Below are 15,800 nucleotides of genomic sequence, written 5' to 3' on the forward strand. Positions count from 1 at the left end.
GCTCCTGGCCATACCCACTGGCCAGAATCCCTGGGACCGGAGGCCAGAATTCTGCATGTGTGGTCAGTCTTGTGATTCTTGGGTTCCCTCGAATTAGCAGCCATCACTATGAAAGCTGACACTTAGATTTCCTTGGTTTTCCTGTTCGTATCTTGATGAAAACTTGCTGTTTTGATCCTGCCACAGGGCAGATAGTATTGTTGCACGGTTTTCAGAGCTGACTTTCCACACTAGGCCAGCTCCGTCACGTGTCAGCAGTTCCGTCCACCTGCCCCCACGGTGGGACCTTACTTGGGGATGTGGTCGGAGGGGCAGCTTGTCGTGATGCCTCGTTCCACACGTGCCTCCCTTGAACTTCCCCAAATCTCAGCTAGTTTGGCTCTAGGCTGTGTGTCCCTGAGGACTGTCCTGTTTCCCAGCCCCGGGACAGTCTCCCAGGATGTCGCCCCTAGCACAGGCTACTGGCTCAGACCCCACCGCCCAGGAGCCCTGAGCAACCTGTCATGGTCTGAGGGACACATTTAATTTCCTGCTGGTTTATAAAGAAGCCATGATTGACACCACAAAGACTCTGCCAGCCTCTCCCCTCCCAAGACGGGAATCGAGTTTGCTCCCTCGGCATGGGGGAGAGCCTGGCTGAGTGCGCAAGGTTCACAAGAGTCAAATTCCAGAATGCACCAAGACCGTGGTGCACAGACACCAAGGGAGTGTGGGGGCCGTGCACAGGGCACTGTGTGTGTCTTCTGGGGGGAGTGTCTGTGTTTCTGTATGTCTGCCGGGAGCTTTTCAGCATCCTTTGGCACGGGAGGATTTGGTCATTCACTGAGCATTTTTTGAGTCACTACTATGGGCTGGGCACAACGCAAGGTGAGCAGTGTGCGTGTGTGTCTGTCTGCCTCTGGCTAGCTGTGCCTGTCATGGCACAGGGGTGTGTGCACATCAGTGTGCACAGGAGTAGGGGTGTCCAGGGCCAGGAGATGGGGCCAGGCCCAGGTCAGGATGACAGCTTTTGTCGTGTTACATCCCCACTGTCTCTTTAGGTCTCGCTTTTATGTGTATGTGTTGGAGGGAGTCTTGAAACCAGGTCCACCACCCCAGAGGGCAGCAGACATTAAATTGGCTTATGAGGGAGGGGGACTTGGTCACACCACAGCTTGGGCTCTACAGGTGCCCGAAAGCTTCGAGCTGTTAGGGTGGGGGTGGGCGCCTGGCTCAGTCTCACCCTGGAACTGAATCTCTTGGGGGAAAAGACCTGGGCCGTGGGGTCCTAGAATGGAGCTGAATTCAAATCCCAGCTCCGCCCAGCTAGCTGCGTGGCCCTGGCTGAGTCACCTGCTTTATGAACCTCATTTCCTCCTCTGTCAAAACAAAGGCCATGATGCAAGTTCTGTGCATGTGTGAGCCCACTGTCGGTGCTTAATAAATGCCTGTTGAAGCTGCTAGAAATGGTCAGGGCCCTGAAGCTGCCGTCATAGTCTGTGTGTTTTCCATTCAAACTGCAGACAGAACCACAGCAAACCGAGCCACGGTGTGGCACAGACCTGGTATGGAAGCCCCACTCGCGCCTCTGCCCCCAACCACAAGCTCATGGCCGTGGAACAAGGCAAGGGCCTTCCATCTGGTGAGAGAAAGCAGGGGCCCTGGTGGGGGTAGCGGCTGGAGGTCCCTAGGAGTTCTGAGAGTCCTCTGACGGGGACTGGGGAGATGAGGGGCCAGTTTGATGCCCCTGGAAGGGCTGGGTGTTTCAGCTTCCCCCCAAAGCCCTTGCCCTGCCCCCCACTGAAGTCTGTGTGTCTCTTTCTCTTCCACAGCCACTGAGGATGCAAAGGAAGAGGGTCTGGAAGCGCAGATCAGCCGCTTGGCAGAGCTGATTGGGAGGCTGGAGAGCAAAGTAAGCCCTGGCGTGACCCCCGTCTCTCTGCTCCTTCCAAGCCCTGAAGGAGTGCAGTGTTAGGGCTGGAGTTCAGGACAAAAGTCTGGGCTGCAGAGGGGCCAGGGAACCATGGAAAAGACATCCGTCCGTGGGGCGTGGGTGCCGAGGACGAAGCTAAGGATGAAACCCCGGGGGATGCGTGTGTTGTTCAGGCCCAAGGAGGGCTCCTGGGAAAGGGAGTGTTGAGGGTTGCGTGGGCCGGCAGGCAGCAGGAGCAGCTCCAGGAGCAGAGGGTGGTCAGCAGGGTCCCGTGTTGCAAGGCCCTAGTATCAAGGAGACTTTGCTCTGAAATGGCTGGAGCAGGTATTGGCCAAGAGGCAGCCCCAGGACGAGAGAGAGACGGGATGATTCGGGAGAGATTCAAAACAAGGAAGGAAGTGACCAGCAGTAGCACATGTATTAAGTGTGATATGGGACATCCACGGGTGATAGAAAATGGCACAGCCCTTACAGAAGACACTTTCAGAGAATGTCTCATGACTCGGGATAGAGTGCTCATGATATGACCATTTGGTGGAGAGAAAACTTTGTCTTAGGGACTACGGACAGATGGGCTCAGGGATCAGTCAGAATTCTGGTTGTGCCGCTTCATAGCTGTGGAGCCCTGGGCCAGGGACTTGTCCTCTCTGAGGCTTAGATTCCTCCTCTGATGATCAAGAAAATACCCTGGAGAGGCCGGGCGCGGTGGCTCACGCCTGTAATCCCAGCACTTTGGGAGGCCGAGGCGGGCGGATCACAAGGTCAGGAGATCGAGACCACGGTGAAACCCCGTCTCTACTAAAAATACAAAAAATTAGCCGGGCGCGGTTGTGGGCGCCTGTAGTCCCAGCTACTCGGGAGGCTGAGGCAGGAGAATGGCGTGAACCCGGGAGGCGGAGCTTGCAGTGAGCTGAGATCCGGCCACTGCACTCCACCCTGGGCGACAGAGCGAGACTCCGTCTCAAAAAAAAAAAAAAAAAGAAAATACCCTGGAGAATGGGACCCCTCCCTCACAGGGGTGTCATTAGGATGAACCAAAGTAGTGTCTCAGTGGTTCAGCACAGGGCCCGGTGCCGTAGTTTGCATTGAATATGAGCAATGTTAGCAATTATTATGAGGCATTCTGTTACCCAGGCCTATCCACATGCAAACACCACACCCGTATACCCACAGAAGCCAAGGTGACTGAGCTCCCAGAACCCTGGGATTGAAGTGGTTTTATGTTTCTCCTATTTTTCGGTATTTTTTTTTACACCCTTTGTAAAAGGTATTGCTACTTTTAGTTTGGGGGTTCTGAGGAATTCATGGGGGCAGGAACAAGGGGCCCCCCACATGGAGAGAGGCAGAGGCTGACGTGGAACGAAGTCGGAGGGAGGAAGCTCAAACTTCCTCCTGCAGGGATGAGGCTGAGGTGGAGTTACCCTCTTGTTGAAGTCGGCTGGGCTGCGGGAGCGGCTCGGAGGGGACCCCGTGGCCCGGTTGTCATAACAACTCAGCGGGCGCCTCGGGAGGGAGACTCTTTGAAGTTTATTTTTAGAGCCTGGTCGCCCTAACAACCAGGCTGGCTGGTAACCACGGAGTACCTGGGCGTCCTGGAGACGGGGTGGGACCAGGTCCTCCTCCCCAGTCTCTAATTGGCCCGGGCAGTCAGCAGGGGCCAATCCAGGCCTGGCTTCAGGCCCCGCCCTTCACCGGCCAACCTGGGCTGCCAAGGATGGAGGCCCTAGGGGCGGCTGGCTAGGAGAAGAATGGGGCAGATATGGGGGCCATAGTGCCTCTCCTCATCCTCCTATGGCTCTTCCAGCCCCAGCCCTGCAGGACCCCTCACGGATGCTTGTAAAGCCATGGAAACAGACCTGTTCTTGCCAGGCACACCTTCATCACTTGCCAAGGCGTGTTCATGCTGTGTGACCTGGAGAAGGCAGTACACCTGCCAGGATCAGCTACTACAGGGCCCCTTGCTCAAACATTTAGAACGTCACGGTGGTGACTGCACAGACTCAGCCACCTGCTGCTGTTTTCCTTATTAACCGGTGTTCTTTACCTGTGCCCTGTGTGACTCCCACAGACGGTCTGTCCTCATGGAGGATGGACGGAGACAGCCGCAGAGGTGGTGGTTAGTGGGCTGCCCAAGCTAAAGGAAGCAGCAGCAGGATCCTGTGCGTCAGCGTCAGGTAGAGACGCTGGGTTCAGACCCACGCTCTGACACTTACACGGCTTTCGTGCCTTCAGAGCCGGGGTTGTCCTGCTGTGACAGAGTGACTGGGGATCATCTGTGAGGGCTTGGCCCTGGGTAGGCATCAGGCGTGGGTGAACAGAGCAGATGTGGTTCCTGGAGACTGAAACTTACAGTGGGGTAGCACCTACCCTGGGGAGTCTGGAAGATTGAATGTGTATTTGTAAACCATCTAGGCCAGAGAGAAGAGGTCACCCCATTAGATCCCTGAGGCGCTGGGGGTTATGATTGGGGTGAACTGTAAGTTATAGGGAATCTAAGGGCTATTGCTCGTCATCGTGGCAAACCCCAGCATCTTGGACTCGGGCCTCTGGATTCCCAGTGCTGCCTCTCCCAAGCTGTCCTTGCCCCAGCAACATGTTCTGGGCGCCCTTATGCCCTCTGTAGAGGATCACCTGGGCCTCTCTGCCTCCCATTGCCCCTAGATGCCAGGGCCGGAGGGAGTCTCTGCCACTTCCTAGGGTTGGTCTTCCAGCCCTGTGTAACAGGGCCCAGCCCTTAGGAGCTCCCAACAGCCCCAGGGATCCCAGAGCTCCTGGCACCTGGGGCGGAGTGGGGCTCTGGGTCTAGCATCACTGTGTGCTGGATTGTTTCAGGCACTGTGGTTCGACCTGCAGCAGCGCCTCTCAGATGAAGATGGCACCAACATGGTGAGTCCCCTTCCCACCTCTCTCCTGGGACCACATCCCTGCCCATACCAGGACTGCCAGGATCCAAGTGGCTCAATGCCCCGACCCCCCTCTCCCTGCCTGGGACCACCATGAGGGGAGATATGGCCCCAGTACTTGGCCTCCAGACCCTGCCCTGGCCCAGGAGCCACCCCACTGACTCTGGGGGTATTTCTTGAGGCTCCCTGGACCTTTTTTTTTTTTTTTTTTTTTTTTTTTTTTTTTTTTTGAGACTGAGTCTCGTTCTATTGCCCAGGCTGGAGTGCAGTGGTGCGATCTCAGCTCACTGCAACCTCCACCTCCCGGGTTCAAGCGATTCTCCTGCCTCAGCCTCCTGAGTAGCTGGGATGACAGGTGCCCGCCCCCATGCCCGACTAATTTTTTGCATTTTTAGTAGAGATAAGGTTTCACCATGTTGGCCAGGCTGGTCTCGAACTCCTGACCTTGTGATCGCCCACCTCGGCCTCCCAAAGTACTGAGATTATAGGTGTGAGCCACCATACCTGGCCCAGAGGCTCCTGGACTTTGATCCAAAAAAAGTTTGGCCTAGAGCAAAGTGGTCAGCCGGACAGTGATGTGAAAATGCTGAGTCCATCAACTAAGTTTTTCTTGTCAGTGGATGTACTGTGTCTCTGGGCCCTGGAGGCCTTGGAGGCAGCTGTGGACATGGGTGGGGACTGGGTAAACAACTCGTCCGTTTTCCCCGTTTGTGGGGGCTACCTCTGCACTGGGCTCTTGAGGTTCTAGTCCTTATACTTTTCATTATACAATGAAAAGTCGGGGAGGTTTATTTTGACCAAGGGAGGGAGGTCATGGACGCCGGATGGGGTCTTTAGGGAGAAGTTCTGGCATGGAGCCCCACACTGACTCCTGCTGTGGGCCGGCAGCACCTGCAGCTGGTCCGGCAGGAGATGGCCGTGTGCCCCGAGCAACTCAGCGAGTTTCTGGACTCCCTGCGCCCGTATCTGCGGGGGACTGCCGGAGCGAGGAGCTGCTTCCAGTGAGTGGGAGGGATGGTGGCAGGGAGCTCTGCCTGGCAGTGGAGGAACAGCGCGGGACTAGGCTTACCCCTAAGTACAAATCGCACCCCAGGGAGACACATAGCTGGGTGAATAAGAACTGGGTTCAGGTCATGCAAACGTGGCAGGTGCCTTCATCTCCCTGTCCTCAGCTCATTCATCTGTAAAAGGGGGGGGCCACCCACAGGACTCCTTGTTGGGGTGATCACGATTCATATACAATCAATTGTGTGAATCTCAAGTGTGAAGGGCTCTGGCCGGGCCTGGTGTGCCACGTGTGCTCAGTCAGCCTTAGCTGTTGCTCTTGCAGGAGTTGCTGCTTAACACCAGGCCCAGAATGTAGTGTGTGCTCAGTTAACAACCGAGAAAGGAAAGGAGAGTCGAGTCAGTGAGGCTGAAGGGAAATGCCCAAAAAATGTAGCCGCCCTTCTCCCCTTCCCCACGGATGTGCTGAGATGGAAACGTAGCGGCCATTCTCTCCCTCCTCCCTATGGGTCTGTGCTGAGATGTCTAGGGCGGGGCAAGGGGCCTCACCCTCAAATTCCCGTTCATCCCCCCAGGATTATGTAGCTCCTTAGTAAAGCTAGGCCATGGCCACAGTGGAGGGGTCCACAGAAGACAACAGCCGTTTGTTCTTGCTGGTAGTAGCCCTTAAAGATCATGAGGCCCAGGTGTTTCCCCTGGCCTTCATTTCTACACCAAGGCTCTGCCCAACTCCCTCCCTTTCCAGGGCTTTCTTCCATCCCCAGGGCACACATTCATTCGCCCTGTTGCCTGGGGGCATGGCTGTGAACCAGGCAGGCCAGGTCCTGCACGGGGTCTTCCTGGGCCCCCTGTGCACTGAGGCCTGACCTGTAGCACTAGGGGAGGAGCAGCCTGGGCAGGAGTGCGGCTGTTGCGGAGACCCAGGGTGGCCATCAGGGGCCACGCTTGAGTAAGTAGCCAGGGTGGTGGGCAGGACCCACTCCCATCCAGCAGGACAGACTGTATAGGAGCAGGGGCCAGACTTGATCTTTTCTCTGTTACATGAAGTGGGAGGCCCCAGAGTGAAGTAGGGCCACCCCGATAGGCTGTGGAGAGGAGGCAAGGTGGATATAGAGGCTCTGGTTTCAGAGCCTCAGTAGAAGTAGAAGACAGTGCTGTTTGTTGAACTGGAGACGGCCAGCTTGAAGAGCCAGGCGAGACTGCACTTGCCAGGCACGGTGTACCTAACGCTGCACAGTGGTGTGTCTGTCCCCCTCCCTCCAGGCTGAGCACTGTTGCCCCTCATCCCCTGCTCTTGCCCCCCGCCCCCTTTTATGGTCACTTGGGGCTTCCTCATTGTAGTGCACTTGCAGAGAGAAGCCCGGAGCGGCATAGACTATCTGGGCCTTTAAAATGAGGTGAGTGCTGTCCTCTGGGTCCCAAAGAGTGAAGGGGGACTTGCTTGCAGCCCCTTCCTCTGTGAACGGCCCCCTCCCGCAGCCTCCTTCGGTCAGGTACAGTGCAGTGGGGTTGTTGCAAGGATTAAATAAGATGCCAATTAGGAGGAAGATGCTTTGATAATTTAAAGATAGGGTTTATATGTATATATATATTTTTTGTTTTTGAGACCAAATCTTGCTTTGTTGCCCAGGCAGGAGTGTAGTGGTGGAAGCTCAGCTCACTGCAGCCTCTACCCACCAGGTTCAAGTGAGTCTCAAGCCTCAGCCTCCTGCGTAGCTGGGATTACAGGCCTATGGCACCAGGCCTGGCAACTTTTTTTTTAAGAGACCAGGTTTTGCCATTTTGGCTAGGCTGGTCTTGAATTTCTGGCCTCAAGTAATCCACCTGCCTCGGCCCCTCAAGACTTCCCAAGTTCTGGGATTACAGGTGTGAACCATCACACGCAGCCACCTGGTTTTGTTTAAATAAAGGTGAAGATTTTAACATGACATTTCAGCTGGGCACAGTGGCTGAAGTTTGCAATCCCAGCAGTTTGGGAAGCCAAGGCGAGAGGACTGCCTGAGCCCAGGCGTTCAAGACCAGCGTGGGGACCATAGCAAGACCCCAGCTCTACTAGGACATTTTTTGAATTAGCCAGGCCAAGTGGTGCACACCTATAGTCCCAGCTACTTGGGAGGCTGAAGTGATTGTGCCACTGCACTCCAGCCTGGGCAACAGAGTGAGACCCTGTCTCAAAAGAAAAACTACATGTCATTGACAAATAGCTATTGGCCACTATAAGAAACCAGGCCTTGTTCCAGGTGGTGGGGGCACCCTGTTGAGTCTCGCTGGAGGACCAGAAAAGTTGAAGGCAGCGGTTGTGTATAGGGGTGGGCTCCAGGACTAGGGTGGCCACGGTTGAGCCCCAGCCTCCCTGCCTGTCTGTCTCCTATTGCAGCATCACTGCCGTGAGGCTCTCGGATGGCTTCACCTTTGTCATCTATGAGTTCTGGGAGACGGAGGAGGCGTGGAAGAGGTGAGACACTGGGTCTCCATAGCAGGTGTGGGGGCTGTCTTCCTGGAGCCAGGAGCTCCTGGTGGGTAGAGAGATCCCCCCCACCACGCTCTTTCCCTGTAGAGCACCTTGTGGGCCAAGGCACTGCCTTCTTTACCACCCTGTAGAGCTGAGGACCTGACCTAGAAGGTACCTCAGTCCCCATGTGATCAGTTGTTCCAGCGCTTAACCTCCCCCCCAGCTGAGTGCCTTGTAGGAGGGAGGGAGATGGGGTAGGGTGTCATCAGCTCTGATGGGCTTTAGGCCTTTGTCGTCTGCTCTGAGCATATCTGGGAAAGGTTGTTCCCCACTCTGGGTGGAGCCTAATTTCTCATGCGCCAGACCCCACAGGCAGGAAGCAGGGCCTGGGGGTAGCTCATGCCCCGATATCCTGCTTCCCCGGTAAACACAGTTTGCAGAGAAACTCAGGACCCCTGTGGGAACAGGGGCTGTCATGAGAAGTGAGGGTGTCCCCTGCCTGTCCGTACTTCAGTGACTCATAAAATGAGGGACTAAAACCCTTCACAGCTGCTGTGTTGTCATCCGTCCCAGGCGGAGGATGGTAAAACAGGAGGTCGATGCTCTATGCACTGAGTAGGGGGATCCCGCTGCCCATGTAAGGCTCAGTGCCTACCCCAGAGTCAGCCTCCCTAGGCACCCCCTCACCTTCCCACAAAGGCTTGGAGTCCAAAGACCCCCCCCCCGGGCTTATTTATAAGCTCCCCATTTTGGGCAGAGCTAGGATTAACAGGGGATCCACATGCCAAGCTCCACTCCTGGTGCCCCTAACACATGTCCCTGGATCGCAGGCACCTGCAAAGTCCCGTGTGTAAGGCGTTCCGGCACGTCAAGGTGGACACACTGAGCCAGCCTGAGGCCCTCTCCAGGATCTCGGTGCCAGGTAGGGGGCGAAGGCCTGGAACTGCAGTGGCCACTTGATTGGAGAGCCGGGCAAGAGCCTAGAAGCCACCCCGCCTCTCCCAGGGACTTGCCTGCAAGCTCCTGACCCCAATGCCAGGTGTGCAGGGAGGGTCCTAGGGGGAGAGGAGAGCTCCAGGCTCAGAGCCAGCCCTGAGGTGGCCCCACATCCAGGCATGCCGGCCGGAGCTTGCACCAGAGCACCCCTTCCACAGCCCCCTACTTCCAGCCAGACTGAATTTCCCTTCCCAGGTGTGTGGTTTGCTCCTGGGTGACCAGCAAGCACCCGTGGGTCACATAAGGACTCAAAGCCATCTCCCCACCTGCCCTTCAAGACGGCCCCCACCAGCTACCCACATTCGCACTCCTTCCCTCTAACCTGTCTCTGTCCTTCTAGCTGTTTGGTGCACGGTGGGACGGGACTGACAGCCTCCCAGAGGCCCGCGGAGGAGCCCACCCCTGGCCCCTTCTGCTTGTGAAGGACATCCCCTGTGTTCTAGAAACTGGTGCAGAGGCTGTCTTTTCAACCCGTCCTCCACACGGTGTTTCCCTGCTGTGACGTGAAGGAGGCCTCCCCTGCCCCCACCCGAGAAGGCAGAGCAGTCTCTGTGCTGCCCGGTCCTGGTGAAGCCCAAGGTTGTGGGTGAAGGGGGCGGCTTCCTGGGGCCAGCACCCCCACCTCCTGGTCCTGGCCTCTCCCCGACCCCTCAGACGGCCACGCATGACCCGCACTCACCACGCCCTGCCCTCTTCAGTGACATTCTTCTACCTGGTAGGAGTTAGGACCCTGTAGTGCCCAACCTAGCCAGGCCGCCGCCACTGGGCCCAGGCGCCGAATAAACCCTGGTTGGGAAGGGCTGTGTGCTCTGTGTCTGTTCCTGGTTGACAGCAGCAGGGGCCTGGGTACCCTGCAAGTGCCCCCAGCCTCCGTTTTCTGAACCATAAAATGGAGGTGTTCACTCTATGCGGTATTTTGACACATAGGCTCATGCCTATTCAGGAGCCCAGAGGGCACCACCCCCACCCTCAGGTCAGTAATTCACTCAGAGGACTGGGCGCAACTGTCAAAGTCAAGGTGGATGACAGACAAAATCCAGCAAAGAAAGAGGCTCCCGGAACAGGGGCCAGGCAGGGGCTGCCAGTAAAGGCCACAGACATCACTGAACCCTCCCAGCTTCAACAGACAGAGCATCACCAACCAGGGATGCAGTCCCGAGTCTTACTGGGGTTCGGTGACATAGACACGGCTGACACCTTGTGGCTCAAGCCCCCACCATAAGTCACATGGTTGGCACAGACCACGCAGTGTGGCCCAACTAAGACACTCACCAGGCACGATGCTCCAGGGACGGGCGAGTCTCTCCCAGCACAGCTGTGCATCAGCCATTCAACAATGCAGGAGAGCCCGACTATGAACTGCAAGTCACGTCTTAAGTCTTACTCTGAAAGCTTTGTAACTTCTTCCTCTGTCTCAGTCCTGGTTAGCAGGAGAGAAGTCACTCACGGCCCAGTGCAGTGGCTCACACCTGTCATCCCAGCACTTTGGGAGGCCAAGGCAGTTGGAACACCTGAGGTCAAGAGTTCGAGGCCAACATGCTGAAACCTCGTCTCTACTAAAAATATAAAATTAACCAGGTGTAGTGGTACAACGCCTGTAATCCCAGCCACTTGGGAGGCTGAGGCAAGAGAATCGCTTGAACCCAGGAGGTGGCGGTTGCAGTGAGCCGAGATCACATAACTGCACCCTAGGCGACAGAGCGAGACTCTGCCTCCAAAAAAAAAACAAATCACACACAAAAGTTCAAAGGACAAAAGAGGGTAGTGGGTCTCTCTCCTAAAACAGGGCAGAGCCAAGACCATCACAGGCCGGGGCACAGGTGGGAGCCCTGGGGTGGGGACAGGACCCAGAATGCACACCTTTCTACCTCCTGCGCAGCGCCCGGAGGACTGGCCAGCGCCACATGTGGTTATTAACACCGTCGCCACCCAGCGAGGTCCCTGCCCACACTGTCCAGCCCCCTGTGGTTGCCGGGAGCTTTGAAACCCCTGCTCCCAGGGCAGGTCCCCCCGCCTTGGGTCCTGCCACCTCCTTGCAGGGTGTGATGCCCACTGCCGCAAAACCAGCGAAACACAACATGAGCTTGCAGGAAAAGAAAAGGAGGTTCAAGAACCATCCATGCATCTCCAAGCTGAATGTCCCTATACCAGCCCCTCAGGGCCTGTTTTCTCACCTGTAAAGTGGGGGAAAGACCCCTCCCCTTGAAGGCTCAGGGGCTTCACTGCCTGGTGCACGAGAACGCCACTTACAGGCTCCTGCTACCCCACCCACCGCCAGGCTGGTACATTCCAACCAGCTCAGCTATTTTAAGAAGAACATTATCAAGGGCTAAGGCTTTCTGGGGTATAACTGAGGAACCTCCTTTAGCTGGGCATGTTCCCCTCCCACATGTCACATCTACCCAGCCCTCCATGGGGGGTGGTATCTCTGCTGATTGCAGCCCAAGTGCACTGAAAGCCTTCAGGGGCCCTCAGAACCTGAGTGGCCAGGGATGGGCTGTGACAAGAACATGTTTCAACCCTAAAAGCTCTAAGAGCTCCCAGTTAATTCACACTTCAGAGCCTGGCACAGTCAAGTACTTGGCAGGCCCATCTCCCTCCATGCTCCTTAGGCTGTCCTGCTCTTGGCAGGTGGGGAGACGGAGACAGAGAGGACAAGTAACTCACCAGAGGTCACACGGCAAGTAGCTGGCTCAAGTCAGATCCACCCCGGAGTTCTGTGCCCAAGCCCTGCGCCACACAGCATCAACCCACGAGGAAGAATGGCTCCAGATTAACCCATTAAGATCAGAATCAGGTTCCTCCAAATGCTAATGGCGAAGTACCATAACCCATAGAAGTACCGTAACCCACAGAAGTACCAAAGTACCGTATCCCATAGAAGTACCCTATCCCAGCAATTCCACTTCTAGGGATATAGTCTACCTGAAATGGAAAAAGGCATCCACTCACTCACTTGGCCCACGTACTCATAACGGCACTATTCACAATAGCCACAAGGTAGAAACGATCCAAATATTCATCAGCCGATGAAGGCATAAACAAATGTCGTCTCTCCAAACAGCTTATCATTCAGTCATCAACAGGAGTGAAGGACTGGGCCGTCGGTGACTCAAAAACCCTACACTGAGTGAAGGCAGGCAGAGACAACAGATGGCATCTAATATTCCACTTACGTGAAACATCCAGAATAAGCAAATCCAGACAGAAAGCACAGAGTGGCTGCCTCTGGGATGGAGGAGAGGAAAAGGGGAGGGACAGCTCATGGGCAGGGGGCTTTCCTTGGGATGGAATGTTCTAGAATTAGATGGAGGTGATGGTGACGCAGCACTGCAAACGTACTAAAGGCCGCTGAATTCTATGCCTTAAGATGGTTAGTTTGATGCTATGTGAGTTGCATTTCAATATTTAAGAATCTCAAATCACTCTCAAAAACAATTCACCACCTGTCCTTGGCCAGTAGAGCTGCATACTCACCAGGCCCGGTTCAAAACCTGCCACTTGTCCCTGGAAGGCATCTGCGGGTGGGCAACTCCTCCTGAGGCGCTTGGGGCCAGCGGTGCCCTAGGGCTGGGCCCCTGAACCAAGGGAAAGGTCTCCCCTGCAGCCTACCATGCTCAGAACAGGAGCACAAGGCATTTGCACTACGAAGCATCACCGGGCCATGTTCAAAGCTGTTACTTCTGACTCTCCACTGACACACAGCTGTCACCCTTGGCCAGGTGCTGTAACAGGGTACGCTCTGTGTAGAGGGCTTTGCAAGGACCTCAGCTCAGACTCAGCAATCCTGGGAGGGAGGGGCTGTCCACAGCTTCATGTTAGAAAAGGACAAAGAGGTCTGAACTGGAAGGCTGGAAGACATCCAGAGGAGGGTGCTGAGGCCGAGGAGAGCGCTGGCAGGGATTTTCCTGCAGTCACCACCCTAGGAACAGGCTTTGCCGAGGCCACGCAGCTGGTAAGTGGCAGGCAGAGTCAAGTCACCTGCCAGCCCCACAGCCCGTGTGCTGGAAGCCCTACACACTGTCACCTGGCCCCTGAGGACATCTGGCTGGAAGCTGACATCCCAGGTTCTACCACTGTGATTATATGAGTGTGTCCTTGCATTATGATAATTTGCACACAGTCATGGGAGGATCACATCAACCTGTCATAGAATCAAGATAGAAGCCTTTGTCCTGAGTAATGACATTCAGTTACCCCTTAAAGAGCCCCAGCATCACTGCTTAGCACTGAATGCAGTGCCCTTGCCTCCTGAAGTGCTTGCCTGCTTTGGGACGAGTCCTCAACCTCCTCATACTTCCCTTTTCCCCTTGGCTCCCAGGAAACTCAGGTACCCCTTGCCAATCACAACCTTGGTCTTCTGGGAATAAAGCTACATTGCTTGGGTCTCCATTGTGTGCGAGGTATCCCATCAGCTACTCTGGATCCATCATCGCCTTTAATCCTCACAAGAGACCTGCTTCGTACTGAGTAAGCCTGCTCCATTTTGCTGGTAGGGAAACTGATTCTGCAAAAAGGTTCACACACTTCCCAAGACTATGAGAGATCAAATGGCAGAGCCAGTGTTCAAAACCAACCGTCCAACTCCAAAGCCACTTCACACACAGTCTTCTTTGATGGCATGACCCTCACCCCGCCACACTTTGATATCTCAGGACTCTCCATAAATAGTACTAGCACAGCCCCAGCCTTCCTGGCCAGGGCCACAGAGCCTGACAGAAGCAGACAGGTATAAATAAGAAATGAATGACTATTCAGCCTCACCTCTCACTCCAGAGTGATAAATTCTCCATTACAGCAATCTGGGCTCAGTGCAGTGGCTCACGCCTGTGATTACAACACTCTGGGAGGCCGAGGTGGGAGGACTGCTTGAGGCCAGGAGTTCATGACCAGCCTCGGCAGAGTAAGACCCTGACTCTACAAAAAAATATACAAAAATTAGCTGGGCATGGTGGTCCCAGCTACATGCCAGTGGTCCCAGCTACTCAGGAGGCTGAGGCAGGAGGATTGCTTGAGCCTGGGAGTTGGAGGCTGCAGTGAACCGTGATAGTGCCACCACTGCACTGTAGCCTGAGTAACACAGTGACACCCTCTCCCCGCAAGAAAATAAATAAATAAAAATAAGGCCTGGCACAGTGGCTCACACCTGTAATCCCAGTACTTTGGGAGGCCGAGGAAGGCAGATCACCTGAGGTCAGGAGTTCGAGACCAGCCTGGTCAACATAGCAAAACCCCATCTCTACTAAAAATACAAAAATTAGCCAAGTGTGGTGGCGGGTGCCTATAATCCCAGGCTGAGGCAGGAGAATTGCTTGAACCCAGGAGGGGGAGACTGCAGTGAACCGAGATCGCGCCACTGCACTCCAGCCTGGCAACAGAGTGAGACTCCATCAAAAAATAAAAATAAAAACAGAGCAATCTGCCCGCACATGTTCCAATTCCCAAGGCCCTTGCCTGGGAAGATGCTGTGGCCCTTGAACATAGGGTATGACAGATCACGGTGGGGTTGGTCAGACATTGAAGAAGGGTCCTGGGTACCCTCCCAACACCCCCACAGGGTCAGAGTCTACACCTGCAGCCACACTTCCCCCATCCCCCAGCAGCCAGGCTACAGGAGCCCCAGGGCCAGGCACCTATTCCCACCCCCTGCCCCCCAACTCTGGTGTCTCCTCAGCGTGGCATGTAGAGTGGGAAGGAAAAGAATTTAACCCCAAATGAGTTCTGATCTGATCTCTGTACCTTGCAGGACACGCAGCCTGGATTTTTCCAAGCCTCAGTTGCCTAACCTGTAAAATGGGCACATCTAGAAACATTATGCTAGGTCCAAGGAGGCACACACAAAGGCCCATGTACATGTGAGGCTGTTCAGAGAGCGTGCCTGTAACAGGCAAATCCAGAGACTAAGCGCAGCTGCACGGATGCTGGGAGCGGAGGGAGGGACAAATGGGGGTGACTGGTAATGGGCACTGAGTTTCTTCTGAGGGTGACAAAAATGGACTAGAATTAGTGGGGCAGCTACACAGCTCTGTGAGCACACTAAAAACCACTGGATTGTACACTTTAAAGAAGTGAGTCTTTATGATATACACCTTCTATCTCAATTTTGAAATTCATGCATGTGGACAAGCTGAAAAAAAATATGGACCAGTCACCACCAGCCTTGCACCGTCACGTACATCATACCACGTGACAGCAGGAAGGGCCCGGCCTACTGCCTACCCTGAGGAAGGCATCCTCAGATATCAGTCCCACCCTCCCCTGACTCTGGCCCTGCTGGCTTCTAGGAGGACATCCCAAGGCAGAGAAGCGTGGCCTGAATTGAATCTAGCAAGCGGGGCCTGTGCAGGGTCAGTGCCAGGGAGGACGCAAAGGAGCAGCTGGGTCCCTGTCTGCCTCTCCATTGCCTTTTTTTTTTTTTTTTTTTTTTTTTTTTTGAGACAGAGTCTTGCTCTGTAGCCCGGACTGGAGTGCAGTGGCCGGATCTCAGCTCACTGCAAGCTCCGCCTCCCGGGTTTAGGCCATTCTCCTGCCT

The 15,800-nt window shown here is 55.2% G+C and overlaps 1 protein-coding gene across 1 annotated transcript in view; it reads left to right on the forward strand.

The window, feature by feature from the left end:
* NECAB2 (N-terminal EF-hand calcium binding protein 2) overlaps positions 1 to 10,065 on the forward strand; it is a 434,498-nt gene extending 424,433 nt beyond the window's left edge. Inside the window, exons 8-14 of the mRNA XM_050775052.1 lie at positions 1,503 to 1,621; positions 1,812 to 1,891; positions 4,745 to 4,798; positions 5,704 to 5,816; positions 8,198 to 8,275; positions 9,103 to 9,194; positions 9,609 to 10,065. Of these exons, the coding sequence (XP_050631009.1) occupies positions 1,503 to 1,621; positions 1,812 to 1,891; positions 4,745 to 4,798; positions 5,704 to 5,816; positions 8,198 to 8,275; positions 9,103 to 9,194; positions 9,609 to 9,637 (565 nt within the window). The 3' untranslated portion in view covers positions 9,638 to 10,065. The remainder of the gene's footprint in view (positions 1 to 1,502; positions 1,622 to 1,811; positions 1,892 to 4,744; positions 4,799 to 5,703; positions 5,817 to 8,197; positions 8,276 to 9,102; positions 9,195 to 9,608) is intronic.
* The last annotated feature ends 5,735 nt before the right edge of the window (positions 10,066 to 15,800 follow it).

The sequence above is a fragment of the Macaca thibetana genome, chromosome 20 (assembly GCF_024542745.1).
Source record: "Macaca thibetana thibetana isolate TM-01 chromosome 20, ASM2454274v1, whole genome shotgun sequence".
In the NCBI taxonomy this organism is placed as follows: Eukaryota; Metazoa; Chordata; class Mammalia; order Primates; family Cercopithecidae; genus Macaca; species Macaca thibetana.